Source organism: Tasmannia lanceolata, unplaced genomic scaffold, assembly GCF_043159265.1.
Source record: "Tasmannia lanceolata isolate RefF3 unplaced genomic scaffold, GAP_Taslan_0.1 ptg000037l, whole genome shotgun sequence".
Taxonomy (NCBI): Eukaryota; Viridiplantae; Streptophyta; class Magnoliopsida; order Canellales; family Winteraceae; genus Tasmannia; species Tasmannia lanceolata.
The window spans coordinates 52303543-52330060 of NW_027518714.1; the positions used below are offsets into that span (position 1 = coordinate 52303543).

Genomic DNA, 26518 nt, shown 5'->3' on the forward strand with positions numbered 1-26518 from the left:
TGTAAAGCATCAGAACCCAGTCCGGTTGAAGCCGTACTCCGGACTGCGAACTCCGAACTCCGGACTGCGAACTCCGGACTCCGTGCTAAATTCTTCGATTCACCCCCGAACAACGTCTCCCCATCCAGAAAAACGAGTGATCACACTTTCCCAAGTCCTTCAATGACTTGGAAAACTGGGGGGCAACTGATGGGGTGTGAAAACACCAGCCTCTCACAGGCTGCCACCTGTCCCAGGGTAGGTGAGACTCAGCCTCTCACAGGCTGCCACCTGTCCCAGGGTAGGCGAGACTCAGCCTCTCACAGGCTGCCACCTGTCCCAGAGTAGGTGAGACCCAGCCTCTCACAGGCTGCCACCTGTTCAGAGTAGGTGAGATCCAGCCTCTCACAGGCCGCCACCTGTCCTGGACACCTGTCCAGGACACCTCAACAGATTTTCCTTATAAATAGGGGACTAAAGCTCAGACTAATGGGTAATGCGAAAATCCCTTCTCTTCCTAAACTCTTAGACATCTCCCCTTCACTCCTGCTCATACTGACTTGAGTGTCGAAGGGCCTGTCCGGAGTAAAACCCGGTCTGGTCTTCTGACCTCGCTTGCCTTGTGCAGGACTCAGCCCTCATAGCAGGACTCATACTCAACCTCCCTCGTCACTCGCTCTCAGTTCTTACGCCACTGCTGTACCTGTTACCGATTTTAGGTCTAACATCATCCACACACCTCGTGCATCGTGTGTGCAACATATTATACCCATATACATGTATCCTTGACTGGGCTTCGTAGTTGGTACTAATATGATATATATATATATATATATATATATATATATATATATATATATATATATATATATATATATATATATATATATATATATATATATATATATATATATATATATATATATATATATATATATATAAGCTGGGATGAACCTCCGACCTTCATGTTGAAGAACAAAGCCTTGACCATTGAGCTAGAGGCTCAATACCTAGGTCTACCATGATCTCTACCCAATTGTATATGTGATTTTATTCAGTGAATTTACGTGTTCTATACGCCCACAGGTCTACCATGATCTCTACCCAATTGATTAAAATAATTCATCTTAGGGAAATGATATATCCATATTTTTTTCCTTTCTCAGGCCACCCTACTATAGTGTAAAACGAAAGTCATAAATATTTTATAGGGTGGTGGCCCAGGGAAGCAAAAGGGGACGAAAATATCTCTTCCCTTCATTTTATCGAGAAATTATATGATGAAAGGGTCCTGCCATCATACTTCCTTTACGTGTTTGTGCCCACTGTAATCATAAAATTTCTCCATTTTATCACTCCTAAATGGGCAAAAGTAGATACACCATATCGTACATGAGTTTCTACAATCCTGGCCTTAGCTCTCAATTGCAGAATTCCACATACTTTCCACTATTCTTCCTGTCTTCCTAACCTTTATCACCACTAACAAAAGTGTCAACTTGCATTGTTTCCAAAACAAGCTCTTAGTTCTCTTCAAAGAAATATTTATTATGGGAACTAAGGTCCTTTTTTCTATTGCAAGAAAAAAAAAACATTTTTGGCAGAATATTTTTTCTTGAGAAAATTTTTTCTTTCTGTGTTTTAGAGGAAAATAATACAATTATGTTAATTTAGAGGGATATTATTATGATTTTAAGGTCCAGGGATAAAAATTGAATAGGATTGGCTCAAGTAATCTTTTTTTGTGCACGGAGAAAAAGTAAGTAATTTTTTTTAAAAAATTCCTTTCCAATCTTTTCTAGAAAACTCCAGCAATCCCAACAGGTACTAAAGTATGAGATTCAGTGAGCCGACCCCAACTAGTTTGGGACAAAGGCTCTGTTGAGTTGAGTTGAGATTGGGATTGAGTGAAGATCAGGGTTTTACAAGAGTCAAGATCGACGGTTTTGATTTCACATACATGCCCACCTATGTTCACTTTTAAGACTAAAAACTTGCTTTTGCCATTGATCGTAAGACTTCAACTTTTTTTGCGCAGTTGTTCTCTTGTACTAAGAATGACTATAAAGAGGTGAAATCATACCTGCACAAATGCATTGGATCCCATTAGAACTCCAAAGTTAAACGTCCTTGGATTGGAGTAGTACTAAAATGGGCGGTCTCATGGGGAGTCCTCATGTTGCACCCATCTCTTACCAATCATAACCTTTGCCGTGATGGTTTAAAAGTTTTGTTCAACCTTAGATTTTCTTGGCAGAACCCTTAAGGCTCTGTTTGGTTGCAAAAAGTAGGGAAGACGGCTGAGCATTTCTAGGAAAGTAAAATACCAAATGTTGTTTGATTGTCATTTTTTAGCTCAAATCCCATTGGACTACTAGACATGGAAGAGACATCATTATTAGCTTTTTGCTTAGGTGGCGCCTATGTGGCGGGATTGTCCCCTCCCCTATGCCAAACCTTGTTTTTGATAAATTTTAGAGGGGAGGAGTAGAATATGATATACCATGTGTAATCATTACTTTTTTCTCTCTTTCTCTCTCCTCTTTCTCTCTCTTCTATTATTTATTTTGTTAATGACACCCCTCCATTCTCCCACATGCTTTGACATCTAACCAAACACACTACCAAAATTCCCCAAAATTTCCTCTAATCTTCTCTTGACAAGTCTACACATATCCCACCCTTGTCACCGCCTTGTTGACTACTACTTCCACTAAAATCTCATCTAACCAAACAAAGCCTAAATGAAACTTAACTGATCAAGAGCCGATCAAAGTGTCACAAAAAGCATTTTGCCGTACTTATGGTTGCCTTTAGATCTACGGATCCATTCAAGCCAAAAGTAGGGCCCAAAAAGTGTCTTTTAGGAAAGAGAGTACAAGTATCTTTCATCTTAGAACTTTCCTTGTCAAGTATTTATGAGGTTTTATACGGTATAATTCTGTATAGTCCAGTATTTTTTTAAAAGTATTATATAGGCCACACCATAAGATTATGGAAACCTCTTTGAAATGATTTTTCGGCCACAACCTATTTACATTGTGGCCCATCAAATGGACGGTTTGGATCATCCTATAGTGTGGCTCATATAGTACTTTAGTTTTACCACACCACAAGATTACGGAAACCTCTATATATAGGAGGGTTGGGATCATCCTTTGGAAATATTTTTTGGGCCACAACCTATTTACATTGTGGCCCATCAAATGGACGGTTTGGATCATCCTATGGTGTGCCTCATATACTACATTTTTTTTTAAATACTGGACTACACGGGCTTACATCATATAAAATGAAAAAAGGAGGGGGCATTTTAAAATGAAAAACGAGTAGGGCTGGCAACGGGGTGGGACGGGGCGGGGCCGGATGTTGCATTCCCCGTCCCTGTCCCCGCCGGAAAGACCATTCCCCGTCCCCGCTTTGGGGAATCCCCATCCCCGCCTCACACAAAAATCCTCACCTCAAAAAAGCTTTTTAACAGCCCAAAAAAAGAAAAAGACGAGTCGTGTTTGTGCACTTATCAAAATATGATAGTGCCAATATTACTAGCATAAAAAAAAGTTATTGTTAACTTAAAAAACACTAAAACAATACTAAAATAAGAGGATATTGATAATGGCTTGCATATTAAAACGGGGCCGGGCGGGGCATCCCCATCCCCGTCCAGTCCCCGCTCCAAGTCGGGGAATCCCTGCCCCGTTCGGGGCGGGGCGGGGCGGATCCCCGTTTTAAAGGGTGAAATTGTCAGCCCTAAAAACGAGGGGCATTTTAGGGACACGAGCTTTGCCCAAGGAACCAAAAACGGTATATTTCTTCGCGCCAAACAGATTTCCCGCCATTTCTTCACCCTCTCCAAATTTCCCCTTTCTCCCTCTGTCTCTAAAACTCACGAGTTTTTTCAAACCCTAACAAAAAAAAAATCGCATGGAAGAAGAAATCAAAGCCGAGTTCGAGAGGAACGGTTTCTCTCTCGATCAAGAGGATGAGATTCTGAAGAAATGTGAGATTCTAAAACCCTAACCCTAACCCCAACTCGATTTCGTATGAAATCGCTTTAAATAACTTATTTTTTCTCATTTAGGTCATACTTTTTGCATAAATTTCGAGCTCAAGCCTTCCGATCTTGTTTCTAGCTGGGAGATCTACTTTCTCAACAGGTAAATCAGTTCGTTACTCTTTTTTTTTTCTCCTTTATTTTTTTCAAGAAGAGAAAATTAAGGAAATTTATTCTCCGTTTGAATACATGGATTTTACAACCTAAAACCTAGATTTATGTGCTAAATTTTGGATTTTACAATCCTGAAAATGCACAATCCAGGTTTTAGCTTTTAAATCCAGGTTTTACCTTGTAAAATTCAGAATTCTGCAAACCTGGATTATAAAATCCTTGTATGCAATTAGGGCCTGTTTGGATACCTCATGCATTTGTATTTTGATTTGGATTTGAGTTTTGGATACAGAACACATCAATCATCTTCATGATCATGTTTTAAGAGAGAGAGAAAGAGAGAGAGGGAGGGATGTCTTGCTGCAGCAGGAGCAACGTCGAGGAGCAGCGATGGTGATGGAAGTTGCCACAAATATTGATTTCCAAATAATGTCTCGCAGAAAAGATTTGAAAATCAGAATTTTTTGCACTGTTGTAGCTGATTTGGAAATCTAAGGATCTGATCCAGTTCAAAATATCAACTAAATCCAAATCTAAATCTTGCTGGTATCCAAACGTGGCCTTAGGGTTTTTAGAATTTTTAAGAATATATTGTTCCATTTTGATATTTTCTTCAGTATTGCTTATTTTGCATTATGTATGAAAGGCGCTAGTCAGCTGAAATAATATAAAAAAAACAAAACAAATTGGAGTATTTCATGATATTAACTGAGTCTAGATCTTGTGCTATGTAATTTGATATCAGGCAATTAAGTGGATCCACTGTTCAAGATGCTCACATGGATGGTTTCCTATCACACCTTCAAAACGAACAATTGGATAGCCTTATTAAAGAGGAACCCAGTTTGCATATTTACTCCAGCAACGATGTTGAAATGTAAGCATTGAATTTGACTTTATTTCATTTCATTTTATTCTCTCTCTCTCTCTCTCTCTCTCTCTCTCTCTCTCTCTCTCTCTCTCTCTCTCTCTCTCTGTGTGTGTGTGTGTGTGTGTGTGAGAGAGAGAGAGAGAGAGAGAGAGAGAGAGAGAGAGAGCATGTGTGTGACTTCGCTCTTCGCTAACCGTTATTGGTTAATGAATTTGTTTATAATGCCAACGAGAAATTTTATGTAGGATTATAAGCAATGAACAAGAAGATACCCGATTGGGTTCTCTTAATACTCCAATGAAACAATCAGAAAGACTTTATTCAGAGCCATTCAACTCAACACCTGAAGCAAATGAGACACCTTCTTCATCAAAAGTCGTAAGTAATCGCATGACCCCTTTTGGACAACGGGCAAACAAATTTGTGTTGCAGTTCGCTTTCAATACACCAGATGTGAATGACCACATAAAGGAAGAAGAGGAAAACCTAGAAGATGATGTCATTAGAAGGGTTCGGCCAGGCGAAAGGTGTTCATTGCAACTTCACCAATCACAGCCGCAACCAGGTTGCAGGTTCATGTATGACAGGATTGAAGACAGGGTAATCTACATAACTAGATTAGATTTCCATGTTGCTATTTGTCTTGCTTCTAATTTTTTTTTTTTCGTGACATAGTTTAATTCCCTTGAAAACCGCATTAGAAGGCATACAAGTGCACTTGTTGCGTCTGGACTCTATGGGGAACCAACCGATGCTACTTTGGCTTCACAGGTGATTCCCCGTATTTCTTTCCTGTTAAATTGTGAAATTCTCTGATTTCATTTCATGGCATTCAAAGTTAATAAATACTAGCAAGTACAAGACTATCACTGAAATCATGTTATTTAGTCTCTGTTTCTTTCGACATAAATTGGGCGTAAAGTATGCTTTATGCCCATTTTATGTCGAAAGAAACACAGCCTTAGTGGTAGTCTTGTAATTTCTGGTCTGTATATACGTACTTGAAGGTAGGAAGTCTGTAGCTGCAAGTCATCAAACAGCTCCATTCATTCCAATCGATAATATCCTCTAGTAAAACTGATCCAAATGTTCCTACTTGCTCAAGTTCTCATTTGGATATTGGTTTCATTGCAACATCTGTTCCTCTGATGAATCACTCATTTCAGAAGCATGTATTTGTCGTTGGTATGGTTTGCTGCGATGGAGAAGGACATCTGAATGAGAAATCTATCTTGATACAAGGCAGGTACATGCTACTGTTGCTTATTGTGCCATATATGTGCATTGAATTTCCGGTTATAAGCCTATCAGTTACTGAAGAATCCCCACAGTTAGAGGGAACAAGGATTTTTGAGTTTTTCTGTTTAAGTATGGGTTTCAAACTTATGATAGTGTCGAGCATTGTGGAGGGCAACGTGTGCGTCTTGACCTTCATAAATTGGACTACTTTTCCTTGTTCCCGGGTCAGGTAAATCTCTATAAGATATAGCTTGTCACTTGTGAAGTTCAAATTTGTTGTAAATGCTATGAACAAAATAATTTTATAGTAATTGCATTTTCAGGTGATTGGCATTGTGGGGCACAATCCTAGTGGCCACTATTTGATTGCATCAGAAGTGATTGATTGTCTTCCTTTGTCCATTTCCCCTGATGAAAGTTTACCTCCTGCAAAGAAGCAAGCTATGGACCAGGAATTTCAACCGGCGTCCCCTTCCAATACTTCAAGAGAGCTATCATTGGTATACAAGATGATAGTCAAATGCTTTTTATGTTATATGATTTTAACTAGTAGCCGTTTTTTATGTTATAGGATTTTAACTAGTAGCCTTTTTTATGTTATAGGATTTTAACTAGTAGCCTTTCATTCTCATCGATATCGATGTTCAAAGCTCAGATTACTCGAAAACTCACCAAGTCAGCTTGACTCAATCCAGATTCAGATCGAGTTAAGAGACAACTTGTTTTGTTTCAAAACCCAATAGAACTTGATGTGGTACCTAAAATTTTTGATCTTGTACTCGAAAATCTTGAAATGATCAGTCGAGTAGTCACAATTTTTATTGGATACTCAAAACACCAAAATATCAGATTGTTTGCACTAAAGCTTGATAGAGTACTCACGGAGTTATTAGTTGACTCGGGCGTAGGACATCATTAAGCTGAGTTTAAGTTCTAGTTGAATGCTTGGCCCATAAGTCTATGTATACTGTCTAGATTGCTATTTAGGGCCTGGATGGCCACTACATGTTGAACACATGAATAGCTCCTTATCACTCAGAAAAAATCTCTGCCAGGTTCATGATTTTTACTTGTAAAGTAGTTTTTGACTCTTTTTTCTCTGCATTCTCTACTCCTTTCTATTTCTATTACTGCCTCTGTATTGGAAATTGAACAATCTTTCACAACTGTTCACAGGTAATAGCAGCTGGTCCTTTTACGACAACCGACAACTTATTATTTGAGCCTTTAATAGAACTGCTTGCTTATGCCAGCAGAAAACAGCCTCAACTGCTTATCATGGTGAGAACCTAAAATGGTTCAGTTCTATTACCTTTTGAGAAATCTTTTTGTGCATTAACTAGAAGTTCCATTATTAACTAGCTGGCTACTTTTTACAGCTAGGGCCATTTCTTGACTCTGAACATCCTGAGATAAAGAAAGGAACTGTCAACAGAAGCTTTGATGAAATTTTTCGAATCGAAGTTCTCAGAAGGGTTTGTTGTCTATCAAATATGCATGTATACTGATAAGCAGATCTGTCAGATTAAAGTATTTAACTTTCTTACTTTTGTGGACTTATTGATCCAGTTGCAAGATTATGCTGAATATATGGGCTCTTCTGCCCGTGTGGTTCTCTTGCCATCTACACGAGATGCAAACCACGATTTTGTTTTCCCTCAGGTGCTATTCTCGCTGGATTTATTCTATCCATTTTTCCACATCGTTAATCTTGAACCGGCAATGAAAAATTGTCTCTTCAAGATATTAACGTGTAGATTGTTAATTTTTTTTGTTTCACAGCCCGCATTTGATATCCATCCATCTGAAGATCTTAAACATCAAGTATGTATAGTTTTCTTTGGATTTACTACCATAGCACACATTTTCTAGCTCTTTTCTCTAATGTTGGTTACATCGGTATTTAAAATTGAATTTACTTTTATTATTCCAGATAACTTGTCTTGCAAATCCAGGCATTTTCAATGTGAATGAGGTACATATTGCTGATCCCTAAGAATATCATCGTTGAGGATTTTATTCATGGTCTTTGCTCTCACTCAGGCACTTGGTAAATGTGCTGAAAGGAATGATTTTCTATCACATTTCATTTTTACATTTTTAACATGATTGCTTACTGCAGCAGAGACACATTATGCAGATCACATTATAGCTCTAACTTGATGAGACAATTATATGTACTAGTGAAATGATCATTCTTACAATCTTTACTTATAAATTTATAATCTTCTATCAAGTATGTTGATATGTTCAAACTTCAAAGTTCAAACAACTTGTGCCATATAGTTCATAGTATGAGATGCTAGTCATATGCTTTTGACATTAACATTGCCTAAGTTGATGTCATTGTCCTCAAGTAATAGCTTCTGCACACTTTATTCTCCTCTAGGCTGCTTTCTGCCTTAAGTATTGGATCAAACAATTAGGTGACAACTACATTTATAAATAAAAGCCTATGTTAATTGGACGGGCGCGATTATCTTATTCCATTTCCAAAAAACAAAACAAAAATCTTATTAGCTAGGGGTATTTCTGTCCACATTAATATAATAAAACATTTGAGTTGAGGGTCGTGGGTAACACTCACGATTTTCCATTCTTTCATGTTCTTATCTCTCACATTCACTCTACTCTTGTTCACATGGTATTAGAGCCCTAGGGTGATCCCTCCTCCCTCCCCTTTTCTGTACTGCAAATCAAATAAAACTAAAAAACGACGGGTGTGTGTGTGCGTGCGTGCATGCGTGTGTGTGTGTGTGATTGTGTGTGTGGTGTGATACTCTTCTCGCTAGCGTTAACTTCTCCTGCAGATGTTGGTCCATGAAGGGGAGCCCAGAGGTGAGGATGGTGTGGAGATGTTTTGCTTGAGGAGTCGAAACCCAAATACATGTCATTGTCCTCATTTCGTTCAGTTTTTTTTTTTTTTTTTTTTCAAACTTGCTCTTGGCTTCTATTTGTTTTGATTTTTTGGAAAGGATTCCTTCCCTGCGGTGTGTTTGCCTAGGGAATATGATCAAGTGTTGTGGTGGGATTTCAAAGTGATTTTTTTAAGGTTTTACTCCTTATTTGGTGGTTCAGTTAGGCTAAAACGCCCATTGTTTGTATCTGCAGTCCCATTGGACCTTGTTTATGTTCATTTTGTTCAAGTTTGTTGGATACTAAGGGGTCGTTTGGATACGCGGGTTTTAGAATCTTGGATTTCCTCAAAATTGTAGATGGGAGATGGGAGAAGAAAGAGACCAGCCGCCGTTTTCTGATTTCTCACCCTTCTTTCCGACAACAAGAGAGAAGGAGATCGTCCCATGTTTCCAGGTTTTAGAAATCTCAGGATGGGGGAGAGATTTCTAAAACCTGGATTTCTTACTTAAAATCCAAGAAACTCTGGCAGGACAACATACAACAGCTTGATCATGAACCCTCTTTTACACTGTTTTCAAACTAAAACCTGGATTCTAAAATATGCGTATCCAAACGGCCCCTAAATGTTGGTTATCTTCTATTTTGGTATTGAAATAGCCCTTGCGGGCGTGTTTGGCTGTGATTGCCAAGTTTAAGGCATGATTGGTGTTGTGACAGCATTATGTAGGCTATAACTTGTGTGTTGACTAGTGTTGTGACAATATTTGTGATAGATTGTGTAGGCTATACTAAATGTAGGTTATCTCCTGTTTGGCTGTCATTTGACACTTGTCTTGTTGCTATTGGTAGAAAATAGGAGTCATGAAAGTGTTAAGAATTTATTTTTTTTTAAGAATGAAAGTCAATATAAAAGAGTCTTATGTTGCTACAAGTCCCACCAGGGGTAGGATTTGAGGTTTATAACTCGATTTGGGTGAGGTTTAGGAGTCCTAATCCTCTTCTAATCATGAATTTTGTGGCAATTGAAGTATTTATAAATTATAAAGGCCCATGACCTTAGTTATGATGATATGATTTAATAAAGTTGAGTTTATTCTCCCAAGCTCGGTTGCCAAGTGTCTCTCTCCTAGGGGCATGAGTCCTCACTCCTCAGTCCGTTTCATTCTACTCTCTCTTCCTAGAAAAGTAATCTTTAAACCCTGGATTCACATCAATTTGGTATCAGAGCCTAGGTTTGAATGGCTTCTCAGAATAGTGGATTATGACGGGAAGAACCGAATCTGTGGATCATAATCAATACACTATGAGGATTAAAGACATCAAGATTTTCTGGAGTTATTGAACAATAATGTCTTGATAGGGTAGAAGCAATAGAGTTGTTTTTATGGAAACATAATATGAGCGATGAGTATATGATTTTCATTACAAGGATAACTTTGGCCGGACTTGCCTTAGAGTGGTGGCTAACACTTAGATAATGGGAAAACCACCTTTCATTCGTTGGATTGATGTGAGGGATTTTTTTTTGGAAAACTTTGCTCCGAAGGCTTTTCAAGAATGTAAAATAGTATGACCTAGAATGTTTCGAGAGGAGAAAGCCAAAAAAATCAAAGATTGCGTGATGAAATTATTTGTTGTCTGGAGATGCAGAAAACTTGGCAAATGTACTTGGCCAAGCAAGTGTACAAGAGGCAATTATCTTCGATCATCTAAATCCAAGCTTGTATGAGAGGATTGACAGAGTAACAATCACTCAACTTAAAGCAATGAATGAGAGCCACACTGGTGATCCAACGGCAATTTTGATAGTACGTGGCTCGGTCAAGGATTCATAAAACAGCCACCATCCTTCAAAGTTAATTTCATCTGAAGTTAGCCCGTGAACACTCTCTGAGGATCAAAAGGACAACAGTCAACAAGTGTTATCCAACATCCCTAGAAAAGGCAAATCATTCGGCATACTCAATAGGAAGAGCTTACACGTCAACTACAGCAAGGAAGTCAAATCCAAGATGATACTTTTGTCGATATGCACTCAACGGAATCACCAATCGTAGTATTTGGACCACTCACAGATTTTTACTATTTAGTTGCAAACGAGCGAGCAGACATCTAAAACCTAATGAAGCAGAGGATCTAAGTTTCTTTCTAACTAAGCTCACACATTACAAGGATGCATCAAAAGCTCACCTAGTTATTACTACTTCAAACCAACCATGACTGCCCAAAGCTACTTGTGCATTGGAAGTACTTAATCCATTGGAAAGGACAACCATATGCAGCGCGAGAGAAGAGGAGCACTCACTATCATGCCAATCATTATATTCAACGGAGTCTAATCTTTTCAAGTGAGGGATTATGATGTGGACCATCCTAAGGCCCATACTCTAATATTTAAGTGTCCTTTAGGTGTTTTTAAGTCCTCTTAAATTATAAGAGGGGTACCACGATCTTTTCTCACCAATATCATTTCATTTCTTTAAGTTGTAGGTGTTTAAAATAGGGTCTACATGTTTATTATGAAAATATTAAGAGATAGGGACATGGAAGTAATTTGTAATTAATCACTTAACACACTACAAGGGCCCACATTGCAAGATAAGGAAGTTAGGACTTGAAGTGTGTTAGTTTTCATGATGGGTTTGAAGAGTCCTACTTTATTTGCAGTAGGATTAGAGTGTTAAGATTTTTGTTTTAAGAAGGTAAGTCTGAAAAAAAGAGTCTGCAGTTAATAGGAGTCCTAGTAGGGGTAGGAATTGGGGTTTATAGTAAATACCACCCTTCCCCTTGGTGGTTCATCGACTCTATCCGCCCTACTGGAGTTCTTAAACTAAACTTCAATGGTTCCGGCTGATGGAATCTGAGCCCTGCTGGTATTTGCCGAATTCTTTGTGACCACGGAATAGAATTGAGGTGGGCCTTCTCTGGACCAATTGGAGTGAAGGATTTGAATTAGGTGGAACTTGTTGTGCCAATTATAGGTATCCTTGGGGTTGAACAGGATCATTAGATAACTTGATTATTGAGGGGGACTCTATGAATGCTATTCGGTGGGCCAAAGAGCAGGATTCTCATGGAGATTCACTGGTTGCTATGGAGAAGATATAGACCCTATTAAGGGTCACGAGGTCACATTTCAGCATGTTTACTACTCATCTAATGGGGATGCAGATTCGCTTACTCACAGTGGGTGGTCAGAGTCCCTTTACTTTGTGATCCTACCCCCTTTGTGGATTATTCCTTTGCGTGTCTTCCTTTTTGTTCTTTTAGGTGTTCTTTGTTGTGTCAGCCTTAACCTGTCTGGTTGAGGCTTGTCTTTTTCCTCCAGACATTTTTCTCATGCTTCCAGAGAAATCCTACTCAAAGACATAACATGAGGAGCAAGGGCTGCTCGCATTGCATCTTTATTTTTAGGAAGCCATGCATGGAAGATTCAAATTCAACTCCAAAATCCATGGCAGGTATTTTTAGTTGATTGCTAGACTTCTACTCTCCAATGTACTGAACATAATACTTAGCAAGATAGTAGTTTCTTGTGCTTAATGCAGCTGCCAACATTATACATTTTTCCCATTACCTTTCCCTTGCAACATTATTGGTTGATTGTGTTAATGAATCTATGCAATCATATAATCCTAACATTTCTCTTCCTATAATTTCTAACTATGACTTTTTTTTGGAAAATTGACATTTATTATTCCAAAAAGTGCCAAATAAGGGACAAGTTGTCCCCTAACAGGCTACAACAGTACCGCCCCCTACATACCATAGGATTAGCTGACATATCCGTTATATGCTATCCATACCCATTCCCCATTACATTACCCAATAACCTAAATTATATCGAATCCAACAAAAAGTGCCATATTTGAGGGCCCCACCGATACGCGTCGCCATGCCACGCAGACTTCTCCACCTCATTCCAGCCAGCAATTTCGACTTTCAAAAATCCCGCCTGAAGACCTAGAGCTATTGTGCGCCCCTAGCCGTGCATGATAGCCGTTTATTCTATCGTACGCCACTGAATCTGGTGACCTCTATTAGCGCTGGCCCCCAAGCCCTCACCTCAAGCTGCCTTCCACGATCTTGAATCAGAAACCCAGGGCCTCCTATAACCAGATCCGACAACCCCATTGCGATAACTGGTAACCCACGCCCTCCCACAATCTTCACGGCCTCTAGATCCGACAACCTACGGGCCTCCCACGACCTCCACGACCTTCCAGATCCAACCGACGGCCTTCCAAATCCGGCAACCCCATTGCTATATCCGGTAACCCACTGCCTCCCACAATCTCCACGGCCTCCAGATCCGGCAACCCACGGGCCTCCCACGACTTCCACAGCCTCAACAACCTTCCAGATCGGGCCTCAACGGCCATCCAGATCCAACCAGCAGCCTTCCAAATCCGGCCTCATCGGCATCCCAACGACCTCCACGGCTTCAAAAATCTGGCTATCATGGCACTCCAAGAAACCAAAATCTTCTCCGGCATAACATCAAACAATTGGCGAGCCACACCCAAAGCCCCCAATTTTGCATACACAAAAAGGAAAGTCATCCGAGCCACAACATTTGGTTCAAGCATTTTGTCAAACAGATGGTGTACTGACTCAAAACACTTGCAAACCCCATAAAAATCGCATGATGCATGAACGGGTCCGCATCAAATCCAAGTATAATGGCTAGAGAATGAGCAGACTATAAACCACATAAAACCACCTTCAAGCACAAAATAGCTTATCCATTCAGAACCCATAAAATCCAGTGCAAACCCACTTGGGCTCTCTCTCTGAAATCCCAAAACAGAGAGATCTGCGAAAGAGAGAGGGTTCACGGCACAAAAAGGGGGAGAGATTACAAAGAAAGTATGAGAGAAGCAAAGGGAGGGGGGAGAGAGAGAGAGAGAGAGAGAGAGACCCTTGTCTCTTCTCTTTCAAAAAACAAACCAGATGAGAGTTACTAGAGGCCCGGCGGACGGCTATTGATCTGGCCATCCGCCGGAGAGCGGTGCTTCTCTAGGATCTACATTTCTCGTCCCCTTTTCTATTGCTCTATACCATGACTTAAATTGGGTTTGTCAAATTTTATATGGGAAGTGATATATTTTCCCCATTTCCTTCCCATGGCGGCCCCCCTCTAGTGTACTTATGACTATTATTACACAAAAATGGTGCCCAGTGAAGAAAAGGGGGCGAATATATCATCTCCCATTTTATACTGATGGAACAGAAAATGGTTAAATTTTATTGATGTCTGCAGACCACTGCATTCTTACTTGCATATGTGGGTGAGTTTTTGCAATGTACATGTCTCAAAAAAGTTTTAAGTTTCAGGTCATCGTAGGTTGCTGCACTGTGGATATCCTAAAACAGCTTAGCAGTGAGGAGATTTGGCGAATGCCAGCCGATAAACCATCCAGTGACCGCATGGGGCGTCTTGCAACTCATCTTCTGAGCCAACGCAGGCATGTTTTTGCCATTTATCGCAGAGAAACTAACATAATTATAACAGTATTTGTTGCGGATAATCAGATATTTTACTCTGTTGAACAGCTTTTATCCTCTATATCCACCCTCAATTGGCGTTCCTTTGGATCTTTCGCTTGCTCCAGAAGCTCTACAGATCTCTTCCATTCCAAATATTCTTATCCTCCCTTCGGATCTAGCTCCTTTCATGAAGGTAACAGAGTCTTTTTCTTTTCTTTATTTTTTGGTGTGTACGCCCATGAGAATAAGCCCCTTACAAGGACAATTTGTTTTAGAAAGGGAAATCTCTCTATGGAGTCTTGTTAGAACTAAGAAACAAAATTGAAGAATAGAAGCTCAAATGTTAACTTGTGGTTATTCAGGTACTGTCCCTTGGAGAACCAAATGATGTAACAGGAAGCAAGAGTTGTTTGTGTGTGAATCCTGGGAGACTGGCTAAGGGTATTGGAGGGGGGACCTTTGTAGAGCTTAAGTACCATGGGGACCCAGACAGAGCTACTGCTTCAATTATTCGCATCTAAGTTTCCCATCCCCTGAGAAACTTATGGAGGTGCTAGAGCTGGACATTCAGACAAATGAATCTACAGTTCAGCTTGAAAAATTATGACTGTAGACAGCGTTTATAGTGGGTCTTGTTTATCTTTTCTTTATCCCATTTATCATTTGATTATAGGAAGTATCTGGTTCCTTGATTTTTTTTTTCCTCGATTTCCTTACTCTACAATTGTGTTATCTTCAATTTTTGGTCGGCTTAAGCTTCGACCAGTGTTTGAATTTGAATTCAGAAGCTTACTGAGCATCAAGAAAATGAAGAGCATCAAGACAAGAAGAAAAAGAAATGCTATTTCATAGTTACCAGGAAATTCTTAGTTAGCTATAGGGGTGCAACTTGGGTTGGGTCGGGCTGAGCTTTTTCTAAAAATGAATTAGAATCAATCTGAAACCGACCCAATTTTAAGGCAAAAGCTCAACGTGAATTCCCAATAATCAACCCAATTTGCACCCCTACTTAGATGGAAAGCTCACTTCAGAAGCCAGGTTTTTTTCACTTCCCAAATTAGGGGAAGCACGCCTCACATGCATTCTACGTGTTCTCTTAGGCCACGTTTGGACACCCATAAGATTTAGATTTGGATTTCTCACATTTGCAGTTGAGATGGGATGGCTCCGGTTCGGTTTGACCCCGAAACCGAACCGAACATGCTTACCTCCGAACCGAAATTGAAACCGAAACACTCCAAACTGAACCAAACCGATGAAAAGGGGCATATTTATCATTTTCCAATGAAAAGGGTCACATTTATCATTGTTCAAACCAAAACGAACCGAAACCAAATCGAAATTTGAATTAACTGAATTTTCTGTTCGGTTTCGGTTCGGTTGATTTTGCCACCCTTACTCCCAGTCGTCCTACGCCTCAAACTTCTAGATCATAACACAATAACATGTACTCACGTCTGACATCCCATAGAAAAACCAAAGTACTGCTAAAACATGAGTAGCCAACATAGTCACAAATATTTGTTTTAGGAATTTCTCGGGAAGGGTGTATCTTGCGACGTTTTAGTTTTTATTGTTAATTTTAGGAAAAACAGAAAAAATAAAATTTCAGAACAAAATTAAGACAAAAAAATCAGGAAAAATTAGAAAAATAAATATTTAAAACACATAGAAAAATAATATTTAAGAACAAAATTAGGACAACAAATAATATTTGAATTTAGGGAAAATCATTAAAAAAATGCAAAGTTTATGTGAAATTGTGAAGAACCGGTATTTATTTGAAATTTATAAAAAATGTGTTGTCAGGTGAGAGAAGATGGCTTTTAGGACAAATATACCCCTCCTACCTTTTTTTTTCTCTCCACATTTTTGCACCTATCTCCATGTACTTTATTACCTTCTCACCTACGACCTTCTTCTTCCTCAAAACTTTTCTAACGTGGAAAACTTCATGGAAGGGTTTTGAAGGTTGCCATTTACAACAGGGTTTGGTAATCATGAGGGTTTATTCATGATAAACTTATCGAAGCAGTGTTACAAAATACAAAGAAAATAAATTTTGAGCTTAAAACTGAATTTTGTTGTTTTCCCCATTTTCAAGATAAATCCATTTTCTTTGCATTTTTTTATTCTAAAACATCAAAATCAAGCTTCAATTTATGGTTGCCTGCATGACACTAAGATCACAATGTATATCCCTATTATCCTTCGAATTTTTACTAAATTTGAAAATAAAAATCTTTGGAATTATCCCTATTCTATTGGCTTCCGTCGGAAGTCCGAACAAAACTTCGGACTTCCGAGTCGGACTTTCGACGGAAGACAGTCAAACTTTGTAGTTCGGTAATTGTCATATGATAGTGCATCATTTTGATATTTTTTTCGTAATTTTTCATTTAAAACTTAGCACTCCAGCCACAAATCCCTAATGATTACTATTTTTTGCAAGTAATGATTACTATTTTTTGTAATTATGCTTTTGCTAGCCACCTTTGCACCCATATTACTTCTGCCAATCTTTGCATCAAAGGATGGGCCACAAGCCGAGAAGTTGCCTCGGCATAGGTGGCTAGCAAATTCCCATACAAAAAAGGGGAAATGTTATCCACACTACTGTATTTTGATGAGGGCACTCCTCATTTAATTAAAAGTACAGTATGGCCCTCCATAGGATGATCCAAAGCGTCAATTAGATGGGCCACAGCCTAAATTGGTTGTGTCCCAAAAATCATTTCCATAGGTTGATCCTAACCCTCCGATCTATAGAGGGTTAGGACCAACCCTCTAACATTCTGATAAGAGGGTTAGGATAAACCTACGGAAATGCTTTTTGGGGCACAACCTATTTAGGCTGTGGCCCATCTAATGGATGGTTTGGATCATCCTATGGTGCGGGCCATACCGTACTTTTAATAATGTGAGGAGTGTCCTCATCAAAATACGCTAGTGCGGATAACATTTCCCAAAAACATCTTAAAAAATACGGCAAAAATCCGGGTGACACGCGGGTCGACCCGGCCCGCACGGGCCCGGCGTGGGAACCACATTTTCTACTCCGGAACCACTAAGGAACCAAATTTTATACCTCGGAACCACTAGGGAACCACATTTTCTACTCCGGAACCACTAGAGAACCACATTTTATACACCGGAACCACTAGGGAATCACATTTTATACCTCGGAACCACTACGGAACCACATTTTATACCCCAGAACCATTACGGAACCACATTTTATACCTCGGAACCACTATGAAACCACATTTTATACCTCGGAACCACTAGGGAACCACATTTTATACCCTCGAACCACTACCGAACCATATTTTATGCCTCAGAACCACTAGGGAACCACATTTTCTACCCCGGAACCACTAGGAAAACACATTTTATACTTCAGAACCACTAAGGAACCACATTTTCTACTCCGGAACCACTAGGGAACCACATTTTCTACTCCATGACCACTATGGAACTACATTTTCTACCCCGAAACTACTAGGGAACCACATTTTATACCCCGGAACCACTAGGGAACCACATTTTATACCTCGGAACCACTACGGAACCACGTTCTATACTCCGGAACTACTACGGAACCACATTTTATACCTCGGAACCACTATGGAACCACATTTTATACCCCGAAACCAATAGGGAACCACATTTAATACCCCGGAACCACTAAGGAACCACATTTTATACCCCAGAACCACTAGGGAACCACATTTTCTACCCCGGAACCACTAGGGAACCACATTTTATACCCCGGAACTACTAGGAAACCACATTTTATACCCCGGAACTATTAGGAGGGGTATATTTGTCCTAAAAGCCATCTTCTCTCACCTGACAACATATTTTTTATAATTTTCAAATCACTACCCTTTGTTCACAATTTCGCATAAACTTTGCATTTTTTTTAATGATTTTCCCTTGAATTTATCTTACAACCATATTTTGATATTTTCACAAACCATCTTGTCCTTTAGTATTTAAAGAACTGTCAAAAGGTTGTTACATTTCGCAAAAATCTCTCACGAGATTAAAGAAGAAAAGACAGCTAGGTTTGTGCAAATATCAAAATATGGTTGTGTTGATAAAATTTCCCAAAAATAAAATATGAAGATATCTCCATGGTTTTTCAAAATCTACGTATAATTTTGGGATTTTCTTGTTTTATCAAAAAATCACAAAATATACCGATATTTTCTAAAATATCGGAAATATTTGTGACTATGAGTGCACCAACAGAAAATCCTGTAAATCTGGGAATGGTGCAACCTGCTTTTTTTATAGGCTGAAAGTGGAAACTCATTTCCCATGTACACAAAGACGTATACCATAATGAGTATTACTCTGATTGCATGGTAACTTTCAGAAACCCAGAAATTCCATTGTTTCTACTTGAAGCATTGTACTTTGTAAACCATTTGGACCTCTGCAAGCTAAAGAATAGACATCCTCGACATTAGCTTATCATTTTCAATTATACCTTATCTCTGTTTTCTACATATCACCTATTTTTAGAGAATATCACATTTCTACATTCCGAGTTTTCCATGGATACACTGTTCAGTAAAGAGGAAAAATAAGTGCTTATTTTACAAAATATGGAGCTCTGCATTAAGACAAAGGTATTCTCTGATGTCTAGGTAAAGCACAACTTTTTTCTTTCATTAAGGGCCGTTTGGATACGCAGATTTTAGAATCCGCGATTTCTTCAAAATTGCAGCCAAGAATAAGAGAAGCGGACCAGCCGTCGTTTTTGACTCGTTTTTTACTTCTCGCCCTTCTTTCCGACAGCAAGAGAGTAGCAGATTCTCTCATATTTCCAAGTTTTAGAAATCTCAGGATGCAGGAGAGATTTTTAAAACCTGGAAATATGGGAGGATCTGCTACTCTCTTGTTGACGGAAATAAGGGCGATAAGTACAAAACGAGTCAAAAACGGCGACTGGTCCGCTTCTTCTCCTGTCTCTTAGCTTCAATTTTGAAGAAATCCCGGATTCTAAAATTCGTGTATCCAAACGGCGGAGTCACTGGGAGATTTCCAACTTCCCAAGACAAAAGGTTTTAGGAAAAACCGAATGTTTCTTCATATGTACTTTTGGTCCAGCAATCTGATAAGGCCCACTATGCCAAAACGAGAGAAAGCCCATTCCTCTCTTTCCTTTTTGCGCCCCACGTCCCCACACGGGTGGGCATGGGGGGCGCAAAAAGGGGATCCTATCAACTTGTTCCGACCTAGGATAATAAGCTCATGAACTTGATCCTACGACAAACCTTGTGAATGTTCATCTCCCTGAGAGCATGTTCATGTCATCAGACTCATAACCACTTGCACATTTGTATCCAACTTTAATGACTTAGGCCACTGTAGCTGTAACAGAATCTCTTCAGGAAAGTCTAGGAGTAATATAACTAATCATATCCGTTCTACTAAAGAGCCAGTTGTGATTAAAGGAGGTCCACTTAAATGCCAATGAATGGATGAGAATGGAGTTACACACTATCATGGTTTTAACTTTCGGCTGAAACATTTCATTTGGCCGGAATATCTCAATTTCAGCTGCTACCAAAAAAATCCACTTGAATTCATAAAAATACCAAATTTCGCCCGCCCGAAATTTCTGTCAAAATATGCGAAACATGCGACTTTCAATATTAAAAAAAAGCAAAGTTTTTATCAAATTGTCAACATTTCGACAGAAACCCTGACAAATATCATCTCCGCTCACAGAAATGAGAAGAATAGAAAGATTTCTTTTTAAGATATTTTTAAAAAAACGACAAAAATAAAAAGAAAAATCAGTAGTGAAGAATCTTACCTCAATTTGGCTTGAAAGTTATTATAAGAAAAAAAATTTGTTCCAACTAAAATGTTACAAGATTTCGGCCTCCGTGATTTTACAAGATTTCAACCGAAATTTCGTATCGAAACAGAAATACTTCCGTTTCGCTGATGCCCGAAGAAATTTAAAACCTTGCACACTATAGGAACTGAAAGGGGAGAGATATATATAAATGAATCAAAGCCACTTTCGAAAGGGAGATGAATTCGCATGCTGTTCTACTAATGTTGGTATTTGTGCCCTCGAAAGGCCAATATGCACCTTACTATGTTTAGGTACTTTTGGTCCACCAATCTGATAGTGATAAACCTTTTGAATGTTCGTCCGCATGAGACCATGTGCAATGTCACCAGACTCATAGCCACTTGCATATTTGTACCCAACTTTAATGACTGAGTCCCCGGTAGCTGTAACAGAATCTCTTCAAGAAGGTCAAGGAGTACATCAAAGAGTACTCCTTGAATGGATGAGAATGGTATGACATGCTCATGGGTTTAAATTTCGGCCGAAACAAATATTTTGATTTCAGCGGCTACAGAAACGAAATCCACTTGAATTTGTAAAAATGCTAGATTTGCCCGAAATTCCAATCAAAATATGTGAAACGTGCAAGATTTCAGAAAAAGAAAAAAAACGATATAAAAAGGAAAATGTTATCAGCACGGCTGTATTTTGATGATCGCACTGTCCACTGTGTTAAAAGTACAGTATGGCCCGCACCATAGGATGATCCAAACCGTCCATTAGATGGGGCTACAGCCTAAATAGGTTTTTTTGGGTTAAATCCAATTATTGTTTTTTTTTTTTTTTTTTTTTGAAATATTAATAGATTGAAGAAGGGATCCAAGGGCACAACCTAATAAATAGGTTGTGCCCCAAAAATTATTTCCATATGTTGATCCTAACCCTCCGATCTATAGAGGGTTAGGATCAACCCTCTAAAATTCAGATCAAAGAAGAGGGATGTGGGGGGGAAAAGGAAAAACCCCAAGGTAGTAGGGAGCTTAGCGCTCTCAAGAAATAAGGGAGTTGTTTCTGAATTACTTTCGTATAGTTTTTTTCTGAGTTAGGATCGGCAATGGTCTTTGGTTTCTTCTCGGCACAGGTGTTGTCAATGGAATGTATTGAGGGTTTTCGCTTTAACCCGGTAGTAGGTTTACTTCAAAATCTTCGAGGAAGATCCCGCAGGGTGGAGGTAGGCTATTAATTTATGGAGGAGTTGCTATCAAAATCCTCAATGAAGATCGAAAAGACTAAGATCTAACATGGGTGTTTTAAACTTGACCTTCGTGGAGGTCGCAGGATTTTTTCCGTACTATTAGTGTTTTGGAGAGGAAAATGTAATGCGGTATGTAACGGAATAGCTTTGTAAAGGGGAATAGTGTTGAAAACTTCATCTTATAGGGCCCTCAAATTATATCCTAGGCCATCATACGATGGACCCCATGGGGGACTCCTGGTTCCTTTTCATGTAACCTTATGAATTATTAATACATCTTAGTCTTAGTGCAAGTGTTGGCTATAAGAAATGAACTCTCTTTCCTAGTGGAAAACACAAATTGTGATTTACCACTCCTGTTTCTGCTCCTCTTGCTACCCCAAAATACGATAGACTGAGGTGTAGATCCACAGATCCCTACCAAAACAACACTGGAAAACAGAACATAAAAAACCCTCTCTAGGAACCATGAATCCCCCATAAAAAAGCCCTAGAAACCATAGAATTCATGTTATAATAAGGCGAGTTAGTCATTAATACATAATTCACCTAATAATCCAGAGAGCTATGTATTAATAAATAATTCGCCTACTAATCGGGCAAGTTATGTATTAATATGGAGCTTTATGAAGTATTTTTGTGGTGAATAAAAGAAACGTTGTGAAAGGGGTTAGGTCCATGACCAAAATAAAAGAAGCAAAAAAGCAAGAGGGGAAGCAAAACAACAACATTTACTCTTTGCTGAGCAAACCTCATGAGGAAACACCAATAAGCAATAGATAATGTGAACTAATAAAAGAAAACCCATAACTAGAATAGAAAAGTAATTCGGATTAAAGGTGAAAATGCAAATGCGGGCCAAAATGTATCCAAAACAAATCCTAGTCGACTCGGCATGACGTGATCAAGTTCGCAGTCATAACTCAAGAGAGCCAAAGGAGTTTCAATTGACATTGTATGACAAAACACAGACTAAGGACAAGAACAGCCAGGGTAAAAGGGAGTCAACATTAAGGCAGAAGAGTTATGAAACTATAAGTGAAACGAAACGAAAAATAAGTAAATAACTGATCACACAAGCAGAACCAATGCACAAATTTGTCAGTTCAATACCACAAAAAAAAAAAATCAATAGAAACGTAGAGAAAGATAATTCTGATTAAACAATTTTTTTCTATCAGATGCCCAAATGTGCAATTGAGCATCAAATGAGCTATTGAACATCTTCTGTGAAGCAGAAAGTGACCTGCTGGTACAAGGCTATATTCAATCGATCAGTCACTGATCTTCATAACCTTCTTGGCCATTAATCCTTTTTAATCTCCTCAACCCAACCACCCATGATAGCACAGCAGAGTATAAGAAACCCATAATCTCCATCTATCAATAAATTTCCTCCATGCTGAACTCATCAGAAGTTGCTAACCCAAAAGGCTGCATCACTTATCTTGTTTTCTGCTCTAGTTTCCCAATCCTTTCTTTGTACAACCCCAACCAAAGGTTTGAAATCCACAAAATACTAACCGAAATCGCCATTACAACCACAATCATCCAGGAAATCCAAACCCACTTGGGGATCACATTATCCGCCTCTCCGCTCAAATAAAACACCCCCATCTTATAAACGAAAAGCGGCCCAGCAAACCCTCTAACAATAGTATAAAATGAATAAAAAGGAGGAGATAAGAATTCATACAATTTGGCAGCCACAGGCAAGTCAGTTCTCCGGCTGCTAGCGAGAGTCCAAGTGTTCTGGCAAGCGCTGGTGATCTCCGCAAGGACAAGAAGCACAAGAATTGCAAAAGCTCCATGAAAAACAAGGTAGCGGCAAGTAACGAAAACGAACAATGTTGCTAAATGGTGGGCAATGAAGAGAAAATCGCTGGGAAAGAAGATTATATAATGAAAGAGGTCTACTAAGAAATAGGCAATGCTGAAATCAAGGACCAAGTTTTGGAAATCAGTGTTAGATGAAGCAAACCCGCGATTAGGTTGGGTTGTAATGGCTAAAACAGCCATTAAAGCAGCTGGGGTTCCATGGGCAAAAGAGATGAAACAACTTGAAGCCTCAGGGCGATGTTTAGGGCTCCAATTGCGAAATACGGCGAAGTAGCCAATGAGATAAGTGAGAATGAATGCAGAAAAAAAGGTGGGAAGCCATGAGAGAGTAGGAACTAGGGTTTCCATGGAAAATTACTATAAATAGCAGGACAGAAATGAGGTTTTTGGAATCCTCTACAGGTGAAAAATTAATTCAAATTTCTAGTCTTTCAACAAGGATTTAGTATCTCCAAAGGTCCTTTGATTAGAGAAACTTAGAGACCTTTCAAATGAAACAAAATTAGGGTTTCCAGAGAAAGAAAAGGCAGTTGCAGAAAGCCATCAGAAAAGGCAGAGATTGTGAAATTAGGGTTTTCGCATGTAAATTGGGAAATGTTACTACAAATATGGGAGAGAAATTGTCAATTATTTGAGAGTTTGAATCAAGAAACAGCAAATTTCAAAGCTCAAGAGATTTCAGAATCACAGAATGACAAAACCTAGGGTTTTTTTTTTGAATGCCAAGATTAGGGTTCGTAAAACAGAATACCAGAGCCAAAATCTCCGATTTTCGAGACGAACAGAGAGTCAGAACTCCTTGAAAAAAACCCAACACCAGAGAGAAAGAAAACGATAAAGGCCTGCTGATTTCTTAGAACTTGAAAAGCATTGAAATGCTAAAAGCTAGGGTTCGGGTTAGGGTTTCAATGAGATTGAAAAAAAAAAAAAAAAAAAGAGAGATTAAAGCTGATAAGACAAACGGAGATCTGGGTTTTCACGAGGGGGAGAGAAGGGTTTGAATTGGTGAGATTTGAGAAAGGTAGGGCTAGGGTTTGGATTGATCAGAGAAAGGTTTTGAAGCATTCGAGAAGTGCTTTTCAGAGATTCGAAAAGGTCTGAAAAGCTGAGGAAGAAAACGTGTGTGGTGGCACTAGTTGTGATACTGAGAGGAAGTACAGAATGAGAACCTAGAAAGAGAGAGTCATTTTTTGGCCATTTTATAGAGTGGGGGCAAGGGTACTTTGTGTTAGTACTTAGTACACGTTTTATGGGAATCAGGAATATCCTAGGATAATATACTTATGTTCCCCTGTTTTCTCATATTTGGTGTGAGAAGGATGAAAATTATAATTTGCACTAAAGAATAGAATCCTAATCATTGAATAACATACTCTATCAAATTTGGAATCTTTGTTTGGTTACACAAAAGCTCGGCAGCTGTCGGAATTTGGTTTGGATTTGGCATGCTATTCCACGTTTGGTTGCCAAAATGCATTCGACTCCCATTGATTCCCTTGGATTTCTCTCATGTAATGATTGCTTTTCTCTTTTTTATCTCCTCATTCCAAAAGCAAAGAATTATGGTTGAACTTTCTAGGGAATGATGATCTCTCTCTCTCTATCTCTATTCCCTCTCTCTTCTCTCTCCATATATTGGTAATGACACCCCCTACTTTTTCTCCTACTCTCCTATTATTTGCCGCAAAACCAAACACTACTACATAATTTTCCGAGGTAATTCCAGGCAAATCAAAATTCTTGTCTCTTCCCTTTGACTTCCTATTCCACTACTCTCCGAGCCAATCCAAGCAACCAAATGTAGCAGGGCTTGTTTTGCAACCATGAAAAAAATTATTCCATGAATATTCATGATCCCAATAAACGGTATAACAAACATATACATTGAATACGATATATATGAGGGGATTTACTAGCTAAGTGAAATCTTTACCCTTTTTTTACTTGGGACACCCCCATCTAGTGTAAAAATGTAGTCATAAACATGGTTTCAAGTTTTAGTTTCAGAAAGCGTTTCGGTACTGAAATTTTGAAATTTTAGGCGGAATCCACGAAACCAAATAAAATAATATTTTATTTCATAAAAAATTTTGGGAAAGTATTAAATAATTTAAAAAATCTAGATTTTTTGGGTGAAATTCCGAGGAAAACAAAATTTCGATCGAAATTTAGAAATTTCAAACGAAATATTCTAACGTTTTGGGTATCTACAATTTCGGTTTCAGGGTTGACCGAAACCCGAAATTTCGGATTTCGATCAAAATTTGAGACCTTTGTCATAAATACCCTGGAGAGGGCTGTACCAAATAAAAACAGGGCAAATATGTAATTATATTATATTCGTCAAAAAGAATTGAGGAATGATAGATACAAGGGAGGCCTTGCATAAAGAGCCAAAAAAGGGCTCTTGATTGGATCTAGGTCATCAGATGTAACTGATTTTACTTTTTCAACCGATTTTTAATTGTAACTGAAAGTGACGTGGATCCAATGAAGAGCCCTTTTGCGACTCTTTATGCAAGGGCTCCCTGGTATCTATCATTGCTCAAAAGAATTTATATAGTTATCTTTAAGAGGAATGATTTGTGCAAGGGCACCTTGCATAAAGAGCCAGAAAAGGGCTCTTGATTGGATCCACGTCATTAAGTGTAACCGATTTTACTTTTTCAACCAATTTTAAAACGTAACTGGAAATGATGTGGATCCAATCAAGGGCCCTTCTCTAGATCTTTATGCAAGGGCTCCCTTGCCTCTATCATTCCTCTATTTTTAAAGTCCAATCATTGAGAACCATTTACTAATAATTATGTATGCTAGGGATTCAATAGTGATACACTATTTATTCCCAGTGGCTTATATGAAATATTGTATGGTTGAGGGATTTATTTATTCCCACTTGAGTTGCTTTGTGAGACAATTTCTATGCTAAGTTCCCTTAGAAATTTATTTGTGCATGTGATTTATGGGCCACAGAAAATCCAAAGCAAGATCTATCAA

General features: G+C 38.8%; 1 protein-coding gene and 2 pseudogenes across 1 annotated transcript; 2 read left to right on the forward strand and 1 right to left on the reverse strand.

Moving 5' to 3' along the window:
• The first annotated feature begins 2048 nt into the window (after window positions 1-2048).
• On the forward strand, window positions 2049-2167 carry LOC143862884 (5S ribosomal RNA; annotated as a pseudogene).
• Window positions 2168-3777: 1610 nt separating this feature from the next.
• POLA2 (DNA polymerase alpha 2) lies at window positions 3778-15282 on the forward strand. Its single transcript, XM_077371115.1, has 16 exons — window positions 3778-3979; window positions 4061-4136; window positions 4893-5024; window positions 5264-5618; window positions 5694-5789; window positions 6185-6264; window positions 6411-6486; window positions 6581-6757; window positions 7434-7538; window positions 7637-7732; window positions 7827-7919; window positions 8040-8081; window positions 8191-8232; window positions 14454-14584; window positions 14673-14799; window positions 14969-15282. The coding sequence occupies exons 1-16, from the start codon at window positions 3904-3906 to the stop codon at window positions 15125-15127; spliced, it is 1863 nt and encodes a 620-aa protein (XP_077227230.1). The 5' UTR covers window positions 3778-3903; the 3' UTR covers window positions 15128-15282.
• Window positions 15283-22721: 7439 nt separating this feature from the next.
• LOC143860913 (TLC domain-containing protein At5g14285 pseudogene) lies at window positions 22722-24680 on the reverse strand (annotated as a pseudogene).
• Window positions 24681-26518: the final 1838 nt, after the last annotated feature.